This window comes from Corythoichthys intestinalis, chromosome 5 (genome assembly GCF_030265065.1).
Source record: "Corythoichthys intestinalis isolate RoL2023-P3 chromosome 5, ASM3026506v1, whole genome shotgun sequence".
Classification (NCBI taxonomy): domain Eukaryota; kingdom Metazoa; phylum Chordata; class Actinopteri; order Syngnathiformes; family Syngnathidae; genus Corythoichthys; species Corythoichthys intestinalis.
Window position 1 is genome coordinate 19,316,854 of NC_080399.1, and position 24,377 is coordinate 19,341,230.

At 35.9% G+C, this 24,377-nt stretch overlaps 1 protein-coding gene across 3 annotated transcripts in view; it reads left to right on the forward strand.

Annotated features, from left to right (window-relative positions):
* plxnb2b (plexin b2b) overlaps positions 1-24,377 on the forward strand; it is a 467,166-nt gene that overhangs the window by 377,436 nt on the left and 65,353 nt on the right. For all 3 annotated transcript variants that reach the window (XM_057836746.1, XM_057836745.1, XM_057836747.1), the window contains 5 exons: positions 3,997-4,145; positions 9,212-9,323; positions 11,334-11,470; positions 14,599-14,781; positions 19,161-19,254. In XM_057836746.1, coding sequence (XP_057692729.1) covers positions 3,997-4,145; positions 9,212-9,323; positions 11,334-11,470; positions 14,599-14,781; positions 19,161-19,254 — 675 coding nt within the window. The remainder of the gene's footprint in view (positions 1-3,996; positions 4,146-9,211; positions 9,324-11,333; positions 11,471-14,598; positions 14,782-19,160; positions 19,255-24,377) is intronic.

Below are 24,377 nucleotides of genomic sequence, written 5' to 3' on the forward strand. Positions count from 1 at the left end.
GATGCAATGTTAGCACAATCAAGTTGTTCATTGTTAATTTTTTTTTTTTTTCTAAAAATGTATATACATCTTACAAGCAGGATTAAAATGAAAACATTTTCAGAATAAAGTTGTACTTTTACGGAAGAAATAAAACAGTTTTAAGCACTTTATTAAAAAAATAATATTGTAATTTTACATGAATAAAGTAGAATTATTACAGCAGTTAAGTCTCAATATTTCGTAAAACATTTGTGAATTTGTAATTTATAACAAATAAATCTATCAGAATGAAACCATAAAAACCTCACATGGACATTTTTTTTTAGTTGGAGAGTGAACTAAAGCAAATAGTCTTAGTTTTAAGGGTAAAAGCATTTATAGTATGAGACGAAATGTTAACTCATGTGAAAATTTGGACTTTAAGGACTGTCTCATTGATTGCAACAGTTTAATAAATGTTGTCCTTGTATGAAAGGAGAGGTTTCTCCTTGAGGAGATGTTCACCGAATCAATGTGTCCTCAGCTCGGCCTTATTGTTATTTAGCATTGGGACGAAAGGAAAAAGTTCCACGGTGATTGCCTTAACATGAAAATTATTGTGTTCATCCTGTAGTCAAAAGACTTCCATGCTCCAATGTGTGCTTGCTCACCGAAGGCCAAACAAACAGACGAGCTCCTTTTATATTTCATAACTGTTTACTTTTTCATATGTTTTTAATTCACGGGGGGGGGGGATCTCTTACTGATTTAATGTTCATGAAGTTGCATGTTCAATTGCAAAATACTTTTACTGTGTAATCTCATGGGAGACAATGCAAAAAAAAATATTGTAGTGATTAAAGACGTCCCGATCGATCGGGTCCGATCACGTCATTTTCAAAGTATCGGAATCGGCAAAAAAATATCGGACATGCCTTTTTATATATATTTTTAATTAAATCGTTTTCTAATTGTATTTAACGTTACAGACAAAATGTCTTACACTCATCCAGGGTCTTTAGTTTTGGTTTAAAGTAGGGCTATCAAATTTATCACGTTAACGGCGGTAATTTTTTTTTTTTTAATTAATCACGTTAAAATATTTATCGCAATTAACGCATGCGCTGCACGACCCACTCACGCATTGTCGCGCTCAATCTATAATGGTGCCGTTTCACCTATATATAGAGCTAAAAGGCAGCGTAAAATGAGTAGAGTGAATTTTGGCAGTCTTTGGAACTTTTTTTTTAATTGACTAAAGCCTTACAACCCCTCTTTCAATAATTAGAAATATCATGGAAAGCAAAGTGGGGAAGACAGGTAGTAGTTGATATTTTTCTTAACTCTCTATGTTATTTATATTATAAGATATTTCAATCGGTGCCACTACGCACAGTCATGGTTGCACTTCCCATCATGCATTTGGGCAGAACAGTTAAATGGCTACAGTATCATTTACTGAAAGCTCAACAAATACACTAGATGGCAATATTTAGTCACAATATACAAAGTCACATTTATCCTTTAAGAATTACAAGTCTTTCTATCCGTGGATTCCTCTCACAGAAAGAATGTTAATAATGTGAATGCCATCTTGACGATTTATTGTCAAAATAAACAAATACAGTACTTACATACTGTATGTTGAATGTATAGTATATTCGTCCGAGTTTTATTCATTTTTTTCTCAATGCATTGCCAAAATGTATATGATCGGGGAAAATTATCGGGAATTGGAATTGAATCAGGAGAAAAAAAGAGAAAAAAAAAAGCAATCGGATCGGGAAATATCGGGATCGGCAGATACTCAAACTAAAACGATCGGGATCGGATCCCGAAAAACATGATCGGAACAACCCTAGTAGTGATAAAAAAATGGATTATAGTATGTAGAATAAAGTATGTATATGCAGTGTATGTTAGTTGAAGAAAGTTAATATAATAAAGTATCCCCCCCAGCCCCCCCCAAAAAAATATAAAAGAGTTTCTTTTAGAGTCATAATGAAATATCGTTATGTGATCTTTAGAGATGTCCGATAATGACTTTTAACTGATAACCGATTTCCCGAGATTGTCCAACTCCAAAAATCTGATAGCAATACCAAACCAATACCGATATATGCGGTTGTGGACTTAACATATAATGGCTAATTGTATTATGATAAATATATATGACATGATATGATAAATGTAACAACTTCAAGGTTTTCCAAATAAACATTCTGTGAAAAATATGCGAACATGTATTCAACTGAAGGTATGGAAAAATTGCCTATATTGGACCACCATATTTATTGTTAAATTTAAAATACAGTCATCCCTCTTTATTTCGCGCTTCAAACTTCAACTAACAAAATGCCCTCAGTTCATCGCTGCTTTTTTTTTTTTCAATTAAAAAATAAATAAGTACATAGACTCACGCTCCCTCTCCTGCTACTTTTCTTGGTCAGGCAGTGCACTGGAGTTGCTTATTAAAGTTAGCAATGATTGACAGACGTTAAGGTTTGATCTTGCCAGAGATACTTGAAAGTCAAAACTTCAAAGAGCCGCATGCGTAGATTATCGTTTAGCTTGTTAAACAGTTGCTGTGGCAACTCATTGTGTGTAAGTGAACAGCTTGAGCAGATTTCAGTGGACTTACTCTATGAAGCATTTAATAAAGACAAGCATTTTTCTACTTTATTCTTGTTTAAAAATAATTTGTTGGGACAGTAACTTGTTTAAAACTTATCATAATTATTACATTTTAGGTGCCTAAAAAATATTTATATACAAGTTTTTTTTAAATGATACTTTTGGGGAAAAAAGTGAAGAAAAAAACATGTCTTATACTGGACTGTCTCAGAAAATTAGAATACACAATATTCTAATTTTTTGAGACAGTCCTGTGTATATATACAGGACTGTCTCAGGAAATTAGAATACACAATATTCTAATTTCCTGACTGTCTCAGGAAATTAGAATACACAATATTCTAATTTCCTGACTGTCTCAGGAAATTAGAATATTGTGTATTCTAATTTCCTGAGACAGTCCTGTATATATACACAGGACTGTCTCAAAAAATTAGAATATTGTGTATTCTAATTTTCTGAGACAGTCCAGTATGTATCTCTTTCCAATGCTAAATCTGAATAAATACATTGAATACACCAATTTTTGGGGGGCTGGGGTCGGGGGGTAAGGTGCCACTTGCCGGTTTTTCACTATCGTAGCGTGTTCTGGTCCCTATTAACTGCGAAAAACGAGGGATCATTGTCATACAAACATCAGTTTTTGGATCAAGTGCAAGTACAAAATGCCAATAAGGCACTTATTCTGTCCTCAAGTTTTGTGTGGCTACACAAATCGACAGATAGTGAACAAATCAGGCTATGAAGAGAAGTCAGACGCTGAAATTGGCTTTACTGTGGTCATCTTTCCCTTGATAAGGGCATTGATATTTTTTGCAAAACTGAAAACAAAACAGTGTGTCAATAATATGAAGTAACGTCCCAAATCAAAGCAAAGTATAGACCGCGTGTCAATTTCATTACCAACTGGTAATATAGCTCGCAAGTAATGAAATAATGTCACCACATTTTGCCACAAATGCAAACAAAAGAAAATATGCACATCTCCAATATCCAACACAACGCTCATGACTGTAAAACAAAAGAAGAATAATGGCACAGACAACCTGGTGAGATGGCAAGAACTGCTATGGTACACTGGCTGCAGACGTCAACTCATTTATTTAGCACTATCTATCCACAATGAGCTTGCGCCGACATATGATTGCGTCAGCAGAAAGTGCTGAAACCTATCAAAACTAATTACACCTAAGCGCCAGCAGGAGGAAAAAACACTAGAAACACAGGCAGGCAATAAGTGGACATGACTGCACTGCCATATGCACATCGTCCCAAAACCGATAATGAAAAACCAATGTCGATATTATCCGATATCAGTTTAAAACGCTTCAATGTGGCCGATATTATTGGGTAGCCAACTCTAGTAATCTTTTTCATGTTGGTTCCATCATCCTCTTGCAGATCATTCCTCGTTTCGGCCCCCTGCTGGGGGGCATCGCCATCACCATCCGTGGCTCCAACCTGGGAATCCACAAGGAAGACATTGAACGGATCACAGTGGTCGGGGAGCCCTGCATTCACCAGCAGGACAAGTACTCCGTCTCCACCAGGTCATTTCATCTCAGCCACTTTCAACCTTTGATAAATACGTCCGACATAAATAGATTGTGGCTTTGATTTTCAAGAAAAAATATATTTTTTTAATTATATAGGGAACAACATTAAATGAAAAAAAAGTAATGATGTGAAATTATAGCGAAGCAGGTTTTTTTTTTTTTTTTTTTAATTTTGTGTGACCTTAATCCAGATATTGCATTTTCTGTTGAAGCATAGATGTCACAGTTGACGGGGCTCGGGGCTGATCCGTAGGGGGCCTGTTTTTATACAAGTATAAGAAAACTTAAAATGGCTATAAAATTCTCAAATTTTACGCTAGATGCACAAAAATCACCAAATGCAGGGATAATCACCTATATTTTCAGGATCAATAGCAATATTTATTATATTATTTATTTATTTATTTATTTTTTGCCCAAAATACCAACTTATTTTTCTTTTATTTACTGCATGTTTCAACAGCTAATAAATCACTCACATCAGAAACTTAATACTTGAGGAAAGCATGCAGAATCATCTTAATTTTACTCAACAAAAGCAAAAATTGCATTTTTCTGTATACAATCACAACTTGTTTAGGTTGAATTCTGCTATTGTGTAGAGATGCAAAATCCAACATTGGTGCAGTCACAAAACAAAGAGCGTTTTAAGTTGAAAATTCCTGTAAATAAATGCTTAAATAGCTGAACTTCTATACATACGAACGTAAAACAGTCTAGATTCTTGGTTAAAAGCATAAAACGGGCAGTTATCGTTCATTTTACATAAATATTTCAAGCAAAAGTTAGGGTATTGTGTAGTCCAATGTGGTGGCCGTCACGAAACAAAGAGCTTTTTAAGTTGAAAATTCTTGTAAATAAATGCTTAAATCACAGATTTTCTATAGATATGAACGTAACACTCTCTTGACTCTTGGTTAAAGCAATAAAATAAAAAAAATAAAAAACGGGTATTTACCATTCATTTTACGTAAATTTTTAAAGCAAAAGTACTGTACTTTTAACTTAAAACTTACTTAAAAGGTACTGTAATTTTTTCCATTCATTTCATTAGTTTCACAACGTTTCAAAGTGCATGCATGGTGCGAAAAATATAATATTTACCTTGAATCCTCGTCTAAATCACTTGTGGGACACTCCTGCCTGCTATTGTGCAGTACAACCTTTCCACTTAAATTCTGCGTTGGAACGCAGCATGTGTTCAGTTTATCTCAGTGAAAGCCAACTCAACTTCTGCCTGGGTCCGGCCCCCTATGGTAAGGAGTGAAGGTATGTCTGTGGGAGCCGTTTAGTCAACTGATGATGGAGTCTATGGTTGAAGTTCCACAAATTTGGCAAGAAACAAAGACATGACGTGTAGTCAAATATTGAGAAAATAAAACAAAAAAAAACTTTTTAAAAATCTAATTCCACATTAATAACATTGCATTTATATTAGGATCGTCATAAATTTAATTGTATTAGGGCTGGGGGAAAAATATATAAAAATTAAAAGTAGAAATATGATGAGAAAAAGATTATAATTTTACAAGTAATAGTTGTAATTTTATTCTCCGCACCAAAAGCTAAATGTTAACACATAATTGCCTTTTCCTACAAGTAGGGTTGCAAATAACGATTGTTTTCATAATCGATTAATCGGACGATTAATTAATCGATTGATCGGATAAATGTCACTTTCACCATTTACCTTGAAGTTGTTTTCGGCATGTTGTAAGTAGCAATGAAGACAAAATGGATGACAATTTCCTTCAACTGTATCGATTATCAAATTCGTTGGCAACTACTTTATTAATCGATTTACTCGATTAGTTGTTGCAGCTTCATGAAGAAGCTAGTTTAGACAGTAAGATATCCGAAAATGGGCAAAAATGTTAATTGTTTTCCAAAGTAAAAGATTTTTGTTCATGTCCTACTTTGACTTAACAAAGCTATAATGAAGAAAACTGATAATATTTACAATTGATAAGTTATATATTTGTTATAATTACAAGTATTTAGACATGTATATGGTGAAGAAGGTTCTAAACGATTAATTGGTTATCAAAATAGCTGTCGATTAATTAGCTAATCGATTAGATGTCGATTAATTGTTGCACATGTACCTACAAGGGACATGGAAAAACTACTAAATATATTAAAAAGGTGGGATTAAAATAAAAGTTAAAGTAGAAATATGTAGACCAAAATGTGGGATTTTTAGAAGAACGTCAAATGATATTGACTTAAAAGTCATCATCTCAAGAGAGGGAGAATTCTTAATGCTAGATATTGCACGGAGGCATTGTTTTTTTTGTTTTATTTTTTATAAAGCCATGAGGTGTTACAAGAATAAAATGATGGCTGCAGTGAGGCGCAACAATAGTGTGGGATAATGCAAATCCACTGAATCAAATGACCAACCAGAGTGCACTTCTAAACTTGTGGGGCCAATCAATCATTAAAATGTGACTGCTATTGAATCCAAGCCATCTTTCCACCTGCGAATGTGCAGATATGCATTCAACGGTGCTCCTGGAAATACAATCCCGCTCGGTGATTGATTGCCACGCATTCGTGAGGTCTGCAGATGTGCTGTTGCTGTCATGTCCCAGAGGTGCAGAAAGCTGTCTTGAGGCATTTCAGTCACGAAGGTGTTTGAGTGTCGTATAAATGGACCGTGAAAAGCAAAACAGTAGCATTATTGCCCCGTAGATGCGAGCCACAAGTGGTGCCATCTGCCGGGATGGACGAGAGATGCTTTTATGGGCAAATTTCTTTGCGTCAACATCTGCACGTTAAGAAGCGGCTCTGGATTTACGGGTGTGCTGGGAATAAGTCTGCTCTGGAATCAGGCATTGATGAACCTACAACCCATGTCAAAGGTTTACAAAATTTGATTTGGAATCTTGCAATGATAAAGTCGTCATTGTATCATCATCTTTCATCATGCATTCTTAATTTTACAGTTTTGTAGGTAAAAATGTCCTTTGTAAGTAAGAAATTGTAAAAGTTTAATTTTACTACATTAAGTTTAATACAGTATGTGATTCAAAGTCAGAATTGTATTAAAGGAAAGTTAGAATAACAGGCTTTGATGAGAGAAGCTTTAAATAGTTGGAACAAAAACTATGTACAAAATCAAAAGTCACATTTTTTATTTCAGGACAAAAATCTAAATATTGGAAGCAGATTTCTACTTAAGCACCCGAATTCAATTTGGCCCTGTGATCTTTGACCGTATTGCACCAAAATTTAATCCCCTCTTCCATTTCATGTGACAAACATATCCTACAGGTTTGATAATAATCCCTTTTTACATTCTGGCGTTATCTGGAGTACAAACATACAAATTCAGTTGGGCTCTGTGACCTTTGACATTGTAATCTTCAAATGTAATCACTTCTTCCGTTTCATATTACAAACGCATCTAGCACATGTGAGAAAAATTATTATTATTATGATTATGAGAGTTATCTCGAACCTGAAAATAGACATTCAGTTTGGACCTGTGACCTTTGACCTCATTACGCCAAATTTAATAATCTCTAACACCATTTACCATTAACACCATTCCATTTCACTCATTCATTTTCCTATTACAAATATATCCTGCAAATTTGATAACAATTTAGTTTTTCATTCAATTTATCTTGAACACAAACATACAAATTCAGTTTGGCTCTGTGACCTTTGACCTCATTACTCCCAAATTTAATCACTTCTTCCGTTTCATATTACAAACATATCTAGCACATGTGAGAAAAATCCCCTTTTTTGGTCGAGTTATCTCGAACCTAAAAATACACATTCAATTTGGCCCTGTGACCTTTGACCTTTATTACTCCAAATTTAATCATCTTTCATTTTATTCATTCATTCATTTTCCTATTACAAATATATCTTGCAAATTTGATAATCTTTTCTTGTTCGAATTATCGTGAACAGAAACATACAAATTCAATTTGGCCCTGTGACTTTGACATCGTAATCTTCAAATTTAATCACTTCTTCTGTTTCATATTACAAAAATATCTAGCATATGTGAAAAAAAATCCCTTTCTTAGGTCTTGAATTATCTCGAACCTAAAAATACACATTCAATTTGGCTCTGTGACCTTTGACCTCATTACTCCAGATTTAATCATCTCTTCCATTTTATTCATTCATTTGTTTTCCTATTACAAATAAATCCTGCAAATTTGATAACAATGTTTTTTAATTCGAATTATTTTGAACACAAACATACAAATTCAATTTGGCCCTGTAACCTTTGACATCGTAATCTTCAAATTTAATCACTTCTTCCATTTCATATTACGTATCTAGCACATGTGAGAAAAATCCCTTTCTTTGGTCTTGAGTTATCTCAAACCTAAAAATACACATTCAGTTTGGACATGTGACCTTTGACCTAATTACTCCCAAATGTAATCACTCTCCGTTTCATATGACAAACATATCTGGCAAATGTGAGAAAAATCCTTTTTTTTTTTTTTTTTTGTCTTGAGTTATCTCGAACCTAAAAATAGACATTCAATTTGGCCCTGTGACCTTTTACCTCATTACCCCAAATTTAATCATCTCTTCCATTTTATTCATCCATTCATTTCCCTAATCTTCAAATTTAATAACCTGTTTCATTTCCAGCAAATATGCAAAAAATCCCTTTCTTTGTTCTTGAATGATCTTGAATCTTCTTGATCTTGATCCAAAAATAGAAATTCAAGTTGGCTCTGTGACCTTTGACCTTGTTACTTTCAAATTTAATCCTCTTCCACATCATTTTACAAACATATGCAGCAAATATGAGAAAAATCCCTTTATTTTTCTTGAATTATCTTTAATCCAAAAATACGCATTCAGCTGTTTGACCTTTGATCTCATTACTCCAAATTTAATAATCATTCTTGAGGTATCTTGAACAAAAAACAGACAAGGAGATGGAAGCGAACACCTAACCTCCGCTCTGTAGGCTTCACTTACTGGCGGAGATAATAAAACTTCCTTACAGGTGAGCAAAACACGAGACTAATTTATCAGAATAAATCATTTTCGCATGTTCAATATCATCCTCCCAGTGTGGTGTGCGAGATTGGCCCCGTGGCGCCCGACACGCAGTACTGGGGCAAGGTGGACGTGGAGGTGAAGGGCGGAAAGAAAGGAACCTCCGACATGTTCTTTACCTACAGGGTAAGCACTGTAAATTTCTGCTTTGCCTTTGCTCTTAGTGCATGAAAAGATTTAGAGCCGCTTCAAGCTTTTAGTTGATTGCAGTGATTTCTTACTCCAAGTATAGAAAAATATAATGGGTCCCCACTAATGGAAAGGCTCACTGTGAAGCACAAACCATAGGGCCATTTCTGTAAAAGCCATCAAGGGTCATTATTTTATGTGAATATTAGTCAAAAAACTATTTGTGTAATATAAGAATAGGTTGTAATAAAGCCAGGAAAAAAGTTTTCATTCTAAATATTACAGGAGTGGAACCATGAACGAATACGGTTGAACAGTAGGCTTACAGTAATCATTGCAAATTAAAAGTAAAAGTTTAATATTACAAGAAAAAAAAATTATGTGTAAAAAGCAAGGGGAAATATTATTACTAGTGACTACTATTGATTACTATTTATTATTAATATTGAATAGTAATATTGAAAAAGATTGCACCTTGTACCAGGAAGTTATTTGTCATTTACTGAACTGGCGTGTTGCCAAAAAACGCCTAAATTTGGTACCCTGCTCAGGTAAGGGCCATGAATGAAAACTCAACATTGTGATAACATCTTATATGTCTCATGAAGAGTCTCAGCAATTTTGAGGAGGGTCCAGCTAACTACCTAGGCACAATGGTCTCAAACGTGCATGCTGTTTATGGGCTAAAAGTGCATGTTTTTTTAACATTCAATCCAAAATACCCGATTTTCTGTTGGGTTTGGAATATGGGTGCAAGGGACTTTTTGGAGCTGTTTTGCACAACGTAATTACTCCCCAAATTTCATAGCTCTGCATTGAAAAAACTTAAATGGAGAGGCCTTTTTGAAAATTTCAAGGGGGGGCCACTGAGCCATTTTGTTAAATTTTTTCGCAACGTAGCAAAATTATCAAATTTGTATTTTCTGTATGTACCAAAAAAAAGTTGCCCGAGAGTTTCAGATGACGCTCACCACGCTAAATGCTAATGCTAGCGAGAACGTAAATGCTATGCTAACACTCCAAGCCACGTAGCATCGCGTTTGCAACTGCGTCACAACCCCTTTCCTACCTCCCGCTCTGCTCTCTCTGTGTCTCTCCATCTTGCGTGTGATTCAACCAAATTGTACTAACGTGAGCCTTCAGATGCTCAGTAACGGCGTTGCAAAGATGGGAATAGTAATTAACTAGATTACTCACTACTGACAAAAGTAATGCTGTTATACTCTAACGCCGTTATTAACAACAATGCTCCTTGTACAATATGAAATTGTCACGTTTTGTAGACATATGACAAGACTATGTCGCATTTTTGTCTCTGTCGTCTCATCAGACTAAACTGGCATTTTTCCTGTTATGTTCTAGCTTCCTAAGCCATGTTTTATTAGCTCGTCACGTCATATTTGTATACATATTTTTTGACCCATGTCATGTTTATAACATGTAGGGTAGCCACTACTATTGAAACACTTCTTATAGAAGGTGGTTTGTTTGTGTTGAATAATTGAATTACTACTGTATGACATCTACATATAACACTCCATCTTTATTATACATATTTTGGATGCATGGTGTAGTTTCTGTTATCCTTATGTGCTATTTGATTACACGGGTGTGTCATGACACGTTGGTTGGGAATAAGTGGCCAGATTGGTGTTCGAGCACATGGCGCACACTCAACCTCGTTGCTCTGTAAGACTTGAACAGGCGGCGTTGCTTTTGAACTTGCTTCTCATATCTCCAGCGCTGCAAAAGCTTCCCATCGGGGAAGAGCTCTGCCTTAAGTGTTTGCTCAGCAAATTGAGGCAGATGTGCAATCTGTGTGTGGGAAACATTTCTGATGAGCACAAAATCGAGGATGGGAGATAGAAAAGCGCCCATCTTGCTCGCATGTGCTCGAACGAGTGTTTGCCTCCGGGTCTGTGAGTCGTGTGTGATTGAACTTGTAATGCATGTATTCCTGTGTTATCTTGTGATTCTCACTCATAACTAACATGTTGTTGTCACCAGAACCCCATCCCTGAGGCTGTGATGCCTAGGCGAGGGCCAAAAGCCGGAGGCACCCTCATCACCATCAGCGGACGCTTTCTGGACACGGGGAGTAAGGATGATATCCAGGTCACCGTCGGAGACGTGGACTGCACTGTGTAAGGATTTACACACAAGAAATATTCTCAGTTTCAGATTTCCAAGAAGTCGAAAGAAAAACGTTAGGGTATCTGAAATCAATCCATCAAGCAATTGGTTGGCAAAATTTTGTAAAATATTTGCATCAGAGATAAAAATGGCTAAATCGTACTTGTTGTGGTGACATCGATTGGAAAATAAAAGATTTTAGTGCTGGTTGGCTAAAGTATTCAAGTATTGATTACAAAGATACTTTGGTGCAATTATATGAGCTTTACAAGTTGCTAAGTTTGACATGAGATGGATATATCATTGTGTGCAACTGATTATGGAATGTGTCTACATTAACACATTTTTACCACTTCCAAAACACCAGGATTTATGCAATTAATTGAAAACAGCATATTATTTTATAGCTCTTGCCTACACGATTATATTTTGAAATGGTAGACAATTTTTTTAGGTACATATGTTTACCCAGAAATAACCATTTGCATTTCAATTAATACCCTTTTTTTTCCCTAAAGTGCTTGGATTTTAACATTTCTCAAAAACTATTGCCAATTCACAGTTTTGACATAATTTTTCCCTTTTTAGTGACCCTAATTTAGTCGTCTCTCTACTTTTATCCAGGAAGCATTTTGCTTGTAGACCATTGTTAAACACTACGTGGTAATTTTCTGACTATGATCAGCTTTTTTCCCCTCATTTTGAATCCTGCGGCTTATAGTCCAGTGTGGCTAATTTGTTGATTTATTTGGGTTAACAGGCCTAATAATTGCCAGATGACACTGAATGACATCTGTCATAAGCATTCATTAATGCTCATGACAATGTCATGTCATAATTACGACGGTCTTAAGACGCTGCTGGCAAACAAAGTGTTACCGGTTAATATATTTTGGTGTAAATATCCCATAATACAGTGAGGACAGCTGCGATTTACAGTCCGGTGCGGCTTATAGTCCTGAAATTATGGTACATATACATTTATTATTTTGAAAACTGCTACATCACTACTTTCTATTGAAGGTGACAAAGCAAGGCAATTGTATGTATTTAATTATAATACTGTATGTAGTGCAAAATGCCATTGGTGATCTTAATGGAAAATAACTTTGATGTTACTGTAATTGCAAACCTTCAGGGTAGTGATTTAATTTTATCCTTTAACCTTTATTTCACCAACAAATGCAAATGACAAATGTTTTTTAATTTATTTTGCAGTTCTGGTTCATTGTTATAAGAACAAAAAGTAAATAGTTAAAAAAAAAAAAAAAAAAGAAATGGTTTGGGAAAACAACTGTCATATTACAAAACAAGGGCATTATCTGATAAGAATATTGTCAAAAGAAAAAAAAAAAGTTTAAGCATAATTTGAAAATACTACAAGAATGAAGTCTACATTTTGCATGAAAAAGAATTGCAGTGTTACACACAATAAAAGTGTGTAATACCGTGATCTCTCATTTTTCACGGTTAATGGCCCACACCCCTCGCCCCGCGATAATCGAAATCCGCGATGTAAAGGCAGAGTTTATTTACATGAAAAAAAATATTTTTTTGTGTGTGTGTGTTCAATGTATTTTCTCAGATTTAGCATTGGAAATAGATACACATGAGACCTTCTTTTTGCCCAGAGTATAATAAAAAAAAAAAAAATGTACATTTTAATTAGGGCTGTCAAAATTATCGCGTTAACGAGCGATAGTTAATTTTTTAAATTAATCACGCTAAAATATTTGACGCAATGAACGCACATGCCCCGCTCAAACATATTAAAATGACAGCACAGTGCAATGCCCACTTGTTACTTGTGTTTTTGGGAGTTTTATCGCCCTCTGCTGGTGCTTGGGTGCGACTGATTTTATGGGCTTCAGCACCCATGAGCATTGTGTAATTATTGACATCAACAATGGCGGACTACTTGTTTGTTTTTTGATTGAAAATTTTACAAATTTTATTAAAACGAAAACATTAGGAGGGGTTTTAATATAAAATTTCAATAACTTGTACTAACATTTATCTTTTAAGAACTACAAGTCTTTCTATCCATGGATCACTTTAACAGAATGTTAATAATGTTAATGCCATCTTGTTGATTTATTGTTATAGTAAACAAATACAGTACTTATGTACCATATGTTGAATGTATATATCCATCTTGTGTTTTATCTTTCCATTCCAACAATAATTTACAGAAAAATATGGCATATTTTATAGATGGTTTAAATTGCGATTAATTAAGATTAATTAATTTTTAAGCTGTAATGAACTCGATTAAAAATTTTAATCGTTTGACAGCCCTAATTTTAATAAATGGTTTTTAAGCTCTTCAAATGCAATAATTTTGATCCGTTTTAAAGATGTTACTGTCCACCGAATTATTTTTAAACAAAAATAACGTAGCAAAATGCTTGTCTTTATTAAATGTTTCATTGAGTGAGTCCATTTAAACCCACTCACGCTGCTCACCTACATACACACAAAATGAGTTGCTACATGTTTAACAAGCTAAAGTCGGCTCCTTTGAAGCGCAGCGCTCCCAAACTTTTCTTGCAAGATCAGAGGTTGTACGCCTGTCACTCATCGTTAACTTTAACAAACAAACTGCAGCTGCCCTGGTAAGTAAGAAAAGCAGCAGGAGGAAGGGTGAGTGGCTGTACGTGATCGGATCGGGACATCTCTATAAAATACTGTATTTATTTTATTGAAAAAAAATCAGCGATGGACTGAGGGCGCAAAGTTTGAAGCGCAAAGTAGCGAGGGATCACTGTACTGTAAATCTGAATTCCAATGGAAAATTCTATAAAATTACAGAAATCTAATTGGTCATTTTAATGAGGTGCAGTTGCACACTTAAATTACACTGAATTCAGCATTATTATCGTTAATTAGAATTATTGTTCTGAAACTAAGCAGACCTGTTTTCTTTATGAAGGGACTTTAACTTTGGTGTCACATACTGCTCCCAAGTGTTCCAATAATGCCAATCCGCCATGACATTTCAGGCAGAGGTAGCACCCAAAAATAACGAGCCAGACAAGATTTAACAAGCTGTCAGGCTGTTTCCACGTTGGTCGCACCGACCCCGTGTCACCTCTCACCTGCGGCCGCCACTGAGCTTTTTCTCCTCCCCTGTTGACAGAGAGCACTTTGGAGAAGAAATCACCTGCAGAACGGGAAAGTATCAGGCTGATAAGGTGCCCTCTGACCCGCTGACTGTCACAGTGAAGTACGGGAGGATTGCCGTGACACACATTCACAGTGCCTTCCAGTTTTTGGAAAACCCCACAGTGCTGGACTACCAGCCCAAAGCTAGCTTTGTATGGTAAGTACTAGGTGTGCACTGATCAGGATTTTCTGCCCGATCACTGATTTTTCAAAATTCTGACCAGCCAATTTCAATTTTTGCTGATACGTTTAATTGTAAAACAATTGAACATTACCTGTGAAACAAGACTGCAAATGCAGTAGTACTCTAAAATATTAATTGAAAAGTTAAACACTTTTCATTCCAGACTACTCATTTCTAATTTCCTTTCCCAAAAATTAAAATGTAGCAATATTTTGCTTTCCAAGAAAATCAAAGGCAGTTGATTCATACATTTTTGGGGGGAAGAGAAATACCAGAAGTCTATCAGGACTGAAACGGTTTGAATATGAGCCAATTGTGAGCATTCACTAAACAGGTATCATTTTTAATTGAATAAACTCAGTCTAATTTATTGAAATTAACACTCAACTGGGTCACTTTATTATTATCAAAAGTTCTGTTGTTTTACATTTTTTAAAGATTAAATGATTTTAACCGTTTTTTTCTGCTTGTATTTGTATTGAAAATAAACCAACACGAATGCTTGAAGAAACTGTACCAAACCGAAATCAAGTTTTAGTGTATCATTACACACACACATCTCTAGTGATCAATTTCGCTCACCGATCCCCCAAAATCTAGGAAATCTGTTGACTGACCAATTGTTACACCTTTAGTAAGTACAGGTAGTCCCTGGTTTACAAACGAGTTCTGTTCCTACGCTGGCGATGTAACCCGAATTTCCGCGCAAGTCAGAATTAACTCTTTAAGTACCCTTAATCTAAAAAAAAAAAAACTATCCAAAAACATGTATTATATGTCATATTATTAGAATAAAGTAAAAAGATAGATACAGTGGGGCAAATAAGTATTTAGTCAACCACCAATTGTGCAAGTTCTCCTACTTGAAAAGATTAGAGAGGCCTGTAATTGTCAACATGGGTAAACCTCAACCATGAGAGACAGAATGTGAAACAAAAACAGAAAATCACATTGTTTGATTTTTAAAGAATTTGTTTCCAAATTAGAGTGGAAGTATTTAGGTATTTGTATATTTAAGTATTTGGTCACCTACAAACAAGCAAGATTTCTGGCTGTCAAAGAGGTCTAACTTCTAACGAGGTCTAACGAGGCTCCACTCATTACCTGTATTAATGGCACCTGTTTTAACTCATTATCGGTATAAAAGACACCTGTCCACAACCTCAGTCAGTCACACTCCAAACTCCACGATAGCCAAGACCAAAGAGCTGTCGAAGTTAATCAGTTAGTTAATCAATTGAGACATACAGTGGTACCTCGACATCCGATCGCTTAGTCACACGATATTTTCGACATCCGAAGTAAAATTTCACTCCCCATTTGTTTCTACATCCGACGCCATGCTCGAAATATGACGATTCATGACAGCGTCGCAGTTTCTTTCTTTCGCCCGCAAGACGGACGCACGGCGGATTTTCTTGTGAGAGAAATCAACATAGGTTCCAAGAATGTTAGTGCAGGTGGTGAAAAAAGGAAAAAGGTGAGGCTTACCATTGAAATGAAGATGAAAATGATAGAAAAATATGAGCGTGGTGTGCGCGTCCGTGAACTGGCTCAACAATACAGCCGTAGAATGCCTACGATCTGGACGGTCCTCCTCCGACCTCTGTTCGCCAGTCTTTATAAATAAAGGTGACAATTATTATGATTGTAACATCGCCAAAAAAAATCGCCAGCTTCGTTAGGTTTTTAATCATTTATTTCAGAACTTGTGCAACACAACATGCCTATTGTGAGTCGCAGCTGAACATGCAAAAAAAAATCGCCAGCTTCGTTAGGTATTTTATCATTTATTTCAGAACTTGTGCAACACAACATGCCTATTGTGAGCCGCAGCTGAACATGAAAAGTGAAAGTTAAAAAAAAAGTCCTCACATCAGCAACGTGATGCATTCAGGTACACCACGCAAAACGCATTCGCCACACTACAGCCCGATTGGTTACATTATTACAGGTATTTTTATTCTGATTACTATTATTATATTACTATTCCTATTTTTATTCATAATTTATTTGTTTTGCTCTGTGTAATTGCTTTTTGCAATAGTACCAGCAGTATTTATTAAGGATTTAGTGTAGGTCAGGGGTGCCCATACCGGTCATCGAAAGCCCCTATCCAGCTTGTTTTCCATGTCTCCCTCCTCTAACACACCTGAATCAACTAATCAGGATCGCTATCAGGCTGCTGCAGAGCTTGCTGATGAGCTGATCATTTGATTGAGGTGTGTTAAAGGAGGGAGACACGGAAAACAAGCTGGATAGGGGCTCTAGAGCAGGGGTTCCCAACCTATTCCACTAAGGCACACTGTGGGTGCAGGATTTCATTCTTACCAAACAAGATGACAACACTTTTTCCCCAATCTGGTGTTTTACAAGTGCAATCAGTTGATTGCAGTCAGGTGTGGCTTGTTTTAGCAGAAGCCTCATTGGTTCAACTGTCTCTGCTGGATCGGCTGGAACAAAAACCAGGACCCACAGTGTGCCTTGAGGACTGGGTTGAAAACCCCTGCTCTAGAGGACCGGAATTGGGCACCCCTGGTGTAGGTTTTCGGGATGTGGACGAATTAATGGAAATATAATGTATTCTTATGGAAAAATCCTGCTCAACATACGGCCATTTCGACTTACAAACAAGGTCCTGGAGTCCTGGAACAAATGAACTTTGTATGAAGAGGTACCACTTTTCTTGCTTCGTAAAACCTGCCTCAATGGCTGCACCATAATGCCGAGGGAAATAAGTTCCAAATCTTAGGCAATTCAACAAGGAAAACGGCAGCTATTAGTGGCACCGGTCCAGCAGTGAAAATGAACGCAGCTCAATAAGCTAGCGGGCTAACAGCAAGCTAACGGGGGCATCGCCGACCCTGGGCCGTTTACCCTTTCTCCACCTTCTTGTAATGTTAACTGCTGTTCACCGCTGCTTCCCAACGTGAAAGCAACACGCGAAACTCATAGAAAGTAGCACTAGCGTGACATCAAACAAGTCCGAGTGCATAATGGAAAGTGGACCGCACATATAGTATAATTAAATACCAGATATGCATAGCAATTAGGGATCAACCATTTAAATTTCATGAATAACACAAAAGACAAATGATATACTGTACTTACCATCAATGGTAAGAGGTGGCAGACAAGACATTGTTACGCAACTTAAAAAATATATATGGCGGAAAACACTCAGGTGAGTTTAAGTTCCGCTCTGAGACCCTCAATTTGACGAAATTTCAGAATTGTCCTATATGCATGTGTGATACATCATTGGAAAGCTTAAAATCTCTATTTTCTGGGGGATGAAACATTTTGAACAGGAGAGAATTTTTTTTTTTTTTTTTAACACAAAACCCTATCTGGAGGTGAGAGCACGAGAGAGCAGAATTAAAGACGCCATGATTTTAACTAGATGATATCGCGTACTTACCGTCTTTCGATCCAAAAATTCCATGTAGTCTCATTGAGTGTCAAGACACAGACGTGAATGGCCACAGCCGTATTTTGGGGGGATTTTATGGGTGAAACATGGTAATATAACAAGGGTCGCGATGCAGAAATCGCAGACATCAAGGAGTGGTGGAAATGTTTTTTCATATAGTTACCCTTTTAAACATTTTTTTTTTTCAATTTTTCGCTGTTTGGATCGATTATTTATCATCTGACATATCGGGGAAAATGCGACAGTAACAAAAAAAAATATATACAATTAAGCGATAGTTATGAAGTAGCTATCCGTGACTTTTTTACAGACGCCATTTTTTTCATTGTGACATAATTTGTCTAAAGTTTAAAATATGCGAGTGAATAATTTTTTTAAAGTTGTTTTTTTTTTTAGCGAAATATTAGACATCAATTTAAGATTTAAGATAAAAATGACAGACATTTTGAAAGAAATATAATTACTTACCTTCTTTTTATGGCTGGGTTGAAACAAAAGCGGTTGTGCGACGTCTGTAAAAGGGGGTTTCCAGGGTAAAAAGGACAAACATAGTTCGGGGGCTTAATGTACCATGAATCTACGAATGCAGCATATAGACATATTGTTCTATCAAACACAACAGTTCTTTTGGCTTAAAATACAGCAGTTTATTTTAAAGAGTGGTGCAAGAGCACCTCTTTTTGTCTGTGTTTTCCGCCATATATACACTGTATATGTCATATTCCGGAGACTACCTGTACTGTAAACCACTACCATATTTTTTTGACTGACTGAAGAATTCACTTCACAATTTATCCTAATTGCAACCCATTTTTTTCCCCATGGAGATGAATGTAAGCTTTTTGGTTGACATCTCCCAGTCACTTCACTGCAATCTGCAGGCGTGTCCAATGTGTCTGTTGTCACATTTGTGTTGCAGCGGCGGGAGAAACATTGTGGTGACTGGCTCGGGTTTCGACATCATCCAGAGAGCCATCATGATGGTCCAGGGAGACAACTCGACATCATTTGAGGTTTGTGTGAGTGTGTGCGTGCTCCTTCCATTTCTATTTCAATTCCCCATAATTATCTGCAGCATCCTTCCTATTTGCTCCATCTATCTGTTCTCTGGCAATCATCATTTCTTTCCTCACTCCATTTTCTCTCGTGAATGCATTTTTTTTTCTGTTTCTTTTTTTTTTTTTTTTTTAATCTGTTCTCGCCTGTCCATCCATCTCGCCAACCCACGAGGAGACAGCAGTGATTCATTCAAACCTCGTCAAGCGTTTCTTCCGCCGACGTTGCACGCCGACACACTTTCCCTCTCTCCCCACCCTACGCTCCAGCCTCCGCAGATCCCGGGAGATTACTTAAGCCAGTATTACCTCATCTTACTTCCCGGTCCATAAATCCTAAAAACCTGAAGGATTGCAGATAGCGACAAAATAAAATGCGCCCTGAAAGCTTAAGGAAGGAGTATTGACTCTGGCGGGGTGAACTTAAAAGCGGCTCGGCTGTTCTCCAATGTTAGCGGCCGGTGCTAAGCAGCAGAAAAATGTTGATCATTTCCTTTACAGAGCTCAATTTAATGCCGGTATTAAGGTTTGCGGGAGATTATGTGGCTGTGTTGCTCTTTATCACTCTGCGCTCGCGGCCAACTCTTATGTTGCCAAGGCCGGCAACAGAAAACTGGCTGAGATGCGTCTTATCTTAAAGGCCTCGGCTGGTCACCTTCTTAAGCTTGTTGTGCTTTAAGTCATTGAACTCCACCTAAATGTTTACACTCAATATTTTGCTGGTATAAACATGCACAATACATTGTTGCTCAGTTTCTTGAAGTGAAAATTGTTTTTTTTTTTTCCATCGGCCAGATAAATCACCATTTTGAGAGTTTTCCTTTCCTAAAAAGTAATAACAAAAAAATAATAATAACCCAAAGGCAGTTTCCTGTCAGAGCGTGAAATATGATAGGAGTGCCTAACATGACTAGAACAACAAAAAAGTGTCCTGAAGCAAAACATAGTGGAAGTCTACCATTTTAAAAATTGGTACACAAAGCAATGAATGCCAAAGTACAGTTGAGTTAAGTAACTTGAATTAAAGAACTGGTTGTTTAAAAATGCACAACAATTTAATCTACGGTCCCTGACAAAAGTCTTGTCGCTTATCCTTTTTGTAGAAACAATTGCTAATAACCTGACTTTTAATTATTCAATTGGTTTCAGAAATGGCTCATATGAAAGCTAAGACCATCCCGAATGATGTTGAATGTACAAAAATATATTTGTTTCACTGAAAAAAGATTTATCATTTAATAAGAACATAAAGGTCAAATTTTGGCAAGACAAAAGTTTTGTCGCCTACAGAAAGTCGTGTGAAGATTGAACAAAAAAAGTACTTTAAATACAAAAATATTTTACATAACATAAGCAAATTTAGTAGTGGTGCTTTGAGATCCAAATTTAATATTTTGTATGACTTCCATGGGCTTGAAGGACTGCATCCATGCAGTTCAGCAAGGATTCTTACAATTTATTGATGAAGTCATCAAGAACATCAAAGAAAGCTGTCTTGCATGCCTCCCACAGTTCATCAACATTGTTGGGTTTCGTCTTCCATGCTACCTCTTTCATCCTACCCCAGACATGCTCAATGATGTTCATGTCTGGTGATTGGGCAGGCCAGTCCTGGAGGCTCTTGATTGAAGTATGCGATGGAGCACCATCCTGCTGCAGAATTTGTTCCTTTTTATGGTTAGAAATGTAAGAGGCAGCTAAGATTTGTTGATATTTCAGACTATTTATGTTGCCTTCCACCCTGCATATCTCTCCCACACCTCAATACTGGATGTAACCGCAGACCATGATTTTGCCACCACCAAACTTCACTGTTTTCTGGGTGAATCTCAGATCCAGTAGGTCTCCTGCAATATTTGCGACGACTGTGGTGTAATTCAATGGAAGATTAATCTGAAAAATCCACCTTTTGCCACAAAACAGTGAAGTTTGGTAGTGGCAAAATCATGGTCATTGGTCAATCAAGATCCTCCAGGACTGGCCAGCCCAGTCACCAGACATGAACATCATCGAGCATTTCTGGGGTAGGATGAAAGAGAAAGCATGGAAGACGAAACCCAAGAATGTTGATGAACTCTGGGAGGCATGTAGTGTTATGCTTTCTTTGATGTTCCTGATGCATTCATCAATAAATTGTATGAATCCTTGGCGAACGGCATGGATGCAGTCCTTCAAGCCCATGGAAGTCATACAAAATATTAAATTTGGATCTCACAGCATGGCTACTTAATTCGCTTATGTTATGTAACATATTTTTGTATTTGAAGTACTTTTTTTGTACAATTTTCACACTACTTTCTGTAGGCGACAAAACTTTTGTCTTGCCAAAATTTGACCTTTAGGTTTTCATTAAATCATAAATCTTTTTTCAGTGAAACAAATATATTTTTGTACATTCAACATCATTTGGGAGGGTCTTAGCTTTCATATGAGCCATTTCTGAAACCAATTGAATAATTAAGTCAGGTTATTAGCAATTGTTTCTACAAAATGGATAAGCGACAAGACTTTTGTCAGGGACTGTAGTGTTGCAACGATTAACTTGAGTAATTTGAGTAGAAAAAAAGCTTCGAAATCAAATTTTGCTGCTTCAAGCATTCATTTAATTAGAGTACGTTGTAATGCTTTGTTTTGAAAGTGTTTACATTTAGTTTTATTGATTTGGGTGAATACACTACGCTCTAGAAGCAATGGTGAATATGACAACTCATTTAACATGGGTGACTCCAGCTGCTCCCTGTTAAGACCGACATAAGGTAAGTTTTTGTTTGAGCTATATGTTTTTTGCGCATTTGTAATTGAGTTTATATGTATATTTAGCCGGGGGTTTTTTTTCTTTTTTTTTGTGGAATATGTGTTTGAACGATTTGTTAGGAGCATTGCAAAAAAACGATTTTGTAGCATTTAAGCTATCGGGAATTTGCAATTGCAGTTAGCCAATCATTTTTAGTTGTACTGAAGCCAATTGTTTTTTAGTTGTACTTAGATCCTCATTTATTTATTTATTTTCATACCGTTTGAGGCTAAGCTCAGGTATTTTATTTTTAAATGAAAGTGCAATTCTGCAGTTTGAAGAAACACTTTTTTTTTGTATTCCCATTTAATGCTCCTTTGAAAGTGCAATCTTAGCAAGGCTTTGTTTTACATCTCCTAAAATTTATAATGCAATGCAAAAAATGTTCCTAATCCGATTACTCGATTATTCGAGCTAACTTGTTGATAGATTGATCGACTACTAAAATAATCGATAGCCGCAGCCCTAATTTAATCATTTTCAGAAAGTTATTTTTTTCCCCTTAATATAAGTGCTTTGTTAATTCACTTACAATAATATAAAATGTATTTTTAACTGCTGCCTCATTCTTAATCAAAACTACTAATCTGTATTATTTTATTGTTTGTAATCACTGGGAGAGCTTTCCACAATGGAAATAAAATGTCTGCACACCCTGGTTTAAATGCCAGGCATTTTTGACATTAAAAAAATGAGACAAAGATCAATTATTTTTCAAAAAGCCACCTTATTTTTCAAAAAGTCACCATTAATGTAACCTATTACTTGAACAAGTCAAATTATTTTATGATTTGGGAAAAAAACTGCTTTTCAAGTGGGGAAGAAAACTTTTTTTTTTTCTCAAACTCATGTTAAATGAGTCAACACATCTAATTACATCATTGCCTCTGATTAAACTAAGTCAATTTTAACTGTTCCAATAGGCCTTTAATGATTTTTTTTTACTTCTTTCAATCACAAGCCTAACGGTTTTGTGCTAACACCGCCAGCTATATCCAACTGTTCATAACTCCCTCCACAGATAGATGCAAATCATTATAGTTTTCATCATTTTGTGTGGGCAGGACATGTCAGTGAAGTTTGATGACTGGCCTTGAGACATTAAAGTCTTAATAACTCAGCTCCAAAAGGTCAGCGCTTGACAATTTTTTTCGTGCGTGATAATGGTCCCATATTGCACCACTGCATAATACAAGCAAAATAATAAACTTCTTGTATATGTAAAATCCATACCTCTAGTCAAAGTGTCAATCAAAACTGGGTATTCTTATTATTTTTATAAGACTTTTTAATAGGATTGCATTTGGGTTGTGTTTGCTCCTGTGGAGTTTATCAAGGGTGAACGAAGTTCAGGAAGGGCAATTCGCAACCCCTAATTAGCAAATGGTGTTGGATGACGGCATTGTGAAAGTTTGCCGCCAGATCAGCTGAGTAGTTGAATGTTGCTGCAAGAAGCACATTCTTGGGTGCCAACACAAAGTGAGAAAAATATCACCTTGTTAATCTGTCTGTCAAAAAAAAATGTGAAGGATACAATGTCAAGAATCAATGTGCTTTTTGCTTTTGCTAAAATTAAAGCCTGAAGTGGGATTTAGTGTTCTTTGTGTCTTAAATAAATCACACAAGAACAAAGCAGTGAATATGAATGGTGCGGGGGGTTTTTGGGGGGTGCAGTGTTATTTTTGGCAGCACTTTTAATTTTTGTCTTCGTCTTTTGGATGAAAATACTTATTAGTCTTAGTCATATTTTAGTCATTGTGTTTGTCTTGGTCTAGTTTTAGTCGACAAAATCTCATACAAATTTAGTCTAGTTTTAGTCGAGTTACTCAAAATATTTTCATCTGTAAAATTCAAAAGTTGCGGTCCAAATATATATGTATATATATTAGGGCTGCAGCTATCGAATATTTTAGTAATCGAGTAATCGACTGAAAATTCTATCGATTAATCGAGTAATCGAATAAAACAAATATATTTTTAGGTGAAGAGCAATTATAGATATACATGAGAAAACAAGACATTTTATCATTTTCAGTCAATCAATGTCTTTATTTTTGATGTATATTGTTGAAAACAGCCAACAACAACATCTCAGATGTAACTAGAATTTAAAAAAATGACTAATTCACTGCTTTCACTCAAAAAACCTTTAGATCTTATTAAAAAAAAATATATATATATATATATATATATATATATATATATATGTATATATATATATATATATACTGTATATATATATATATAAACACACCTAAAAATGCCTTTACGCTTGATAACACACATC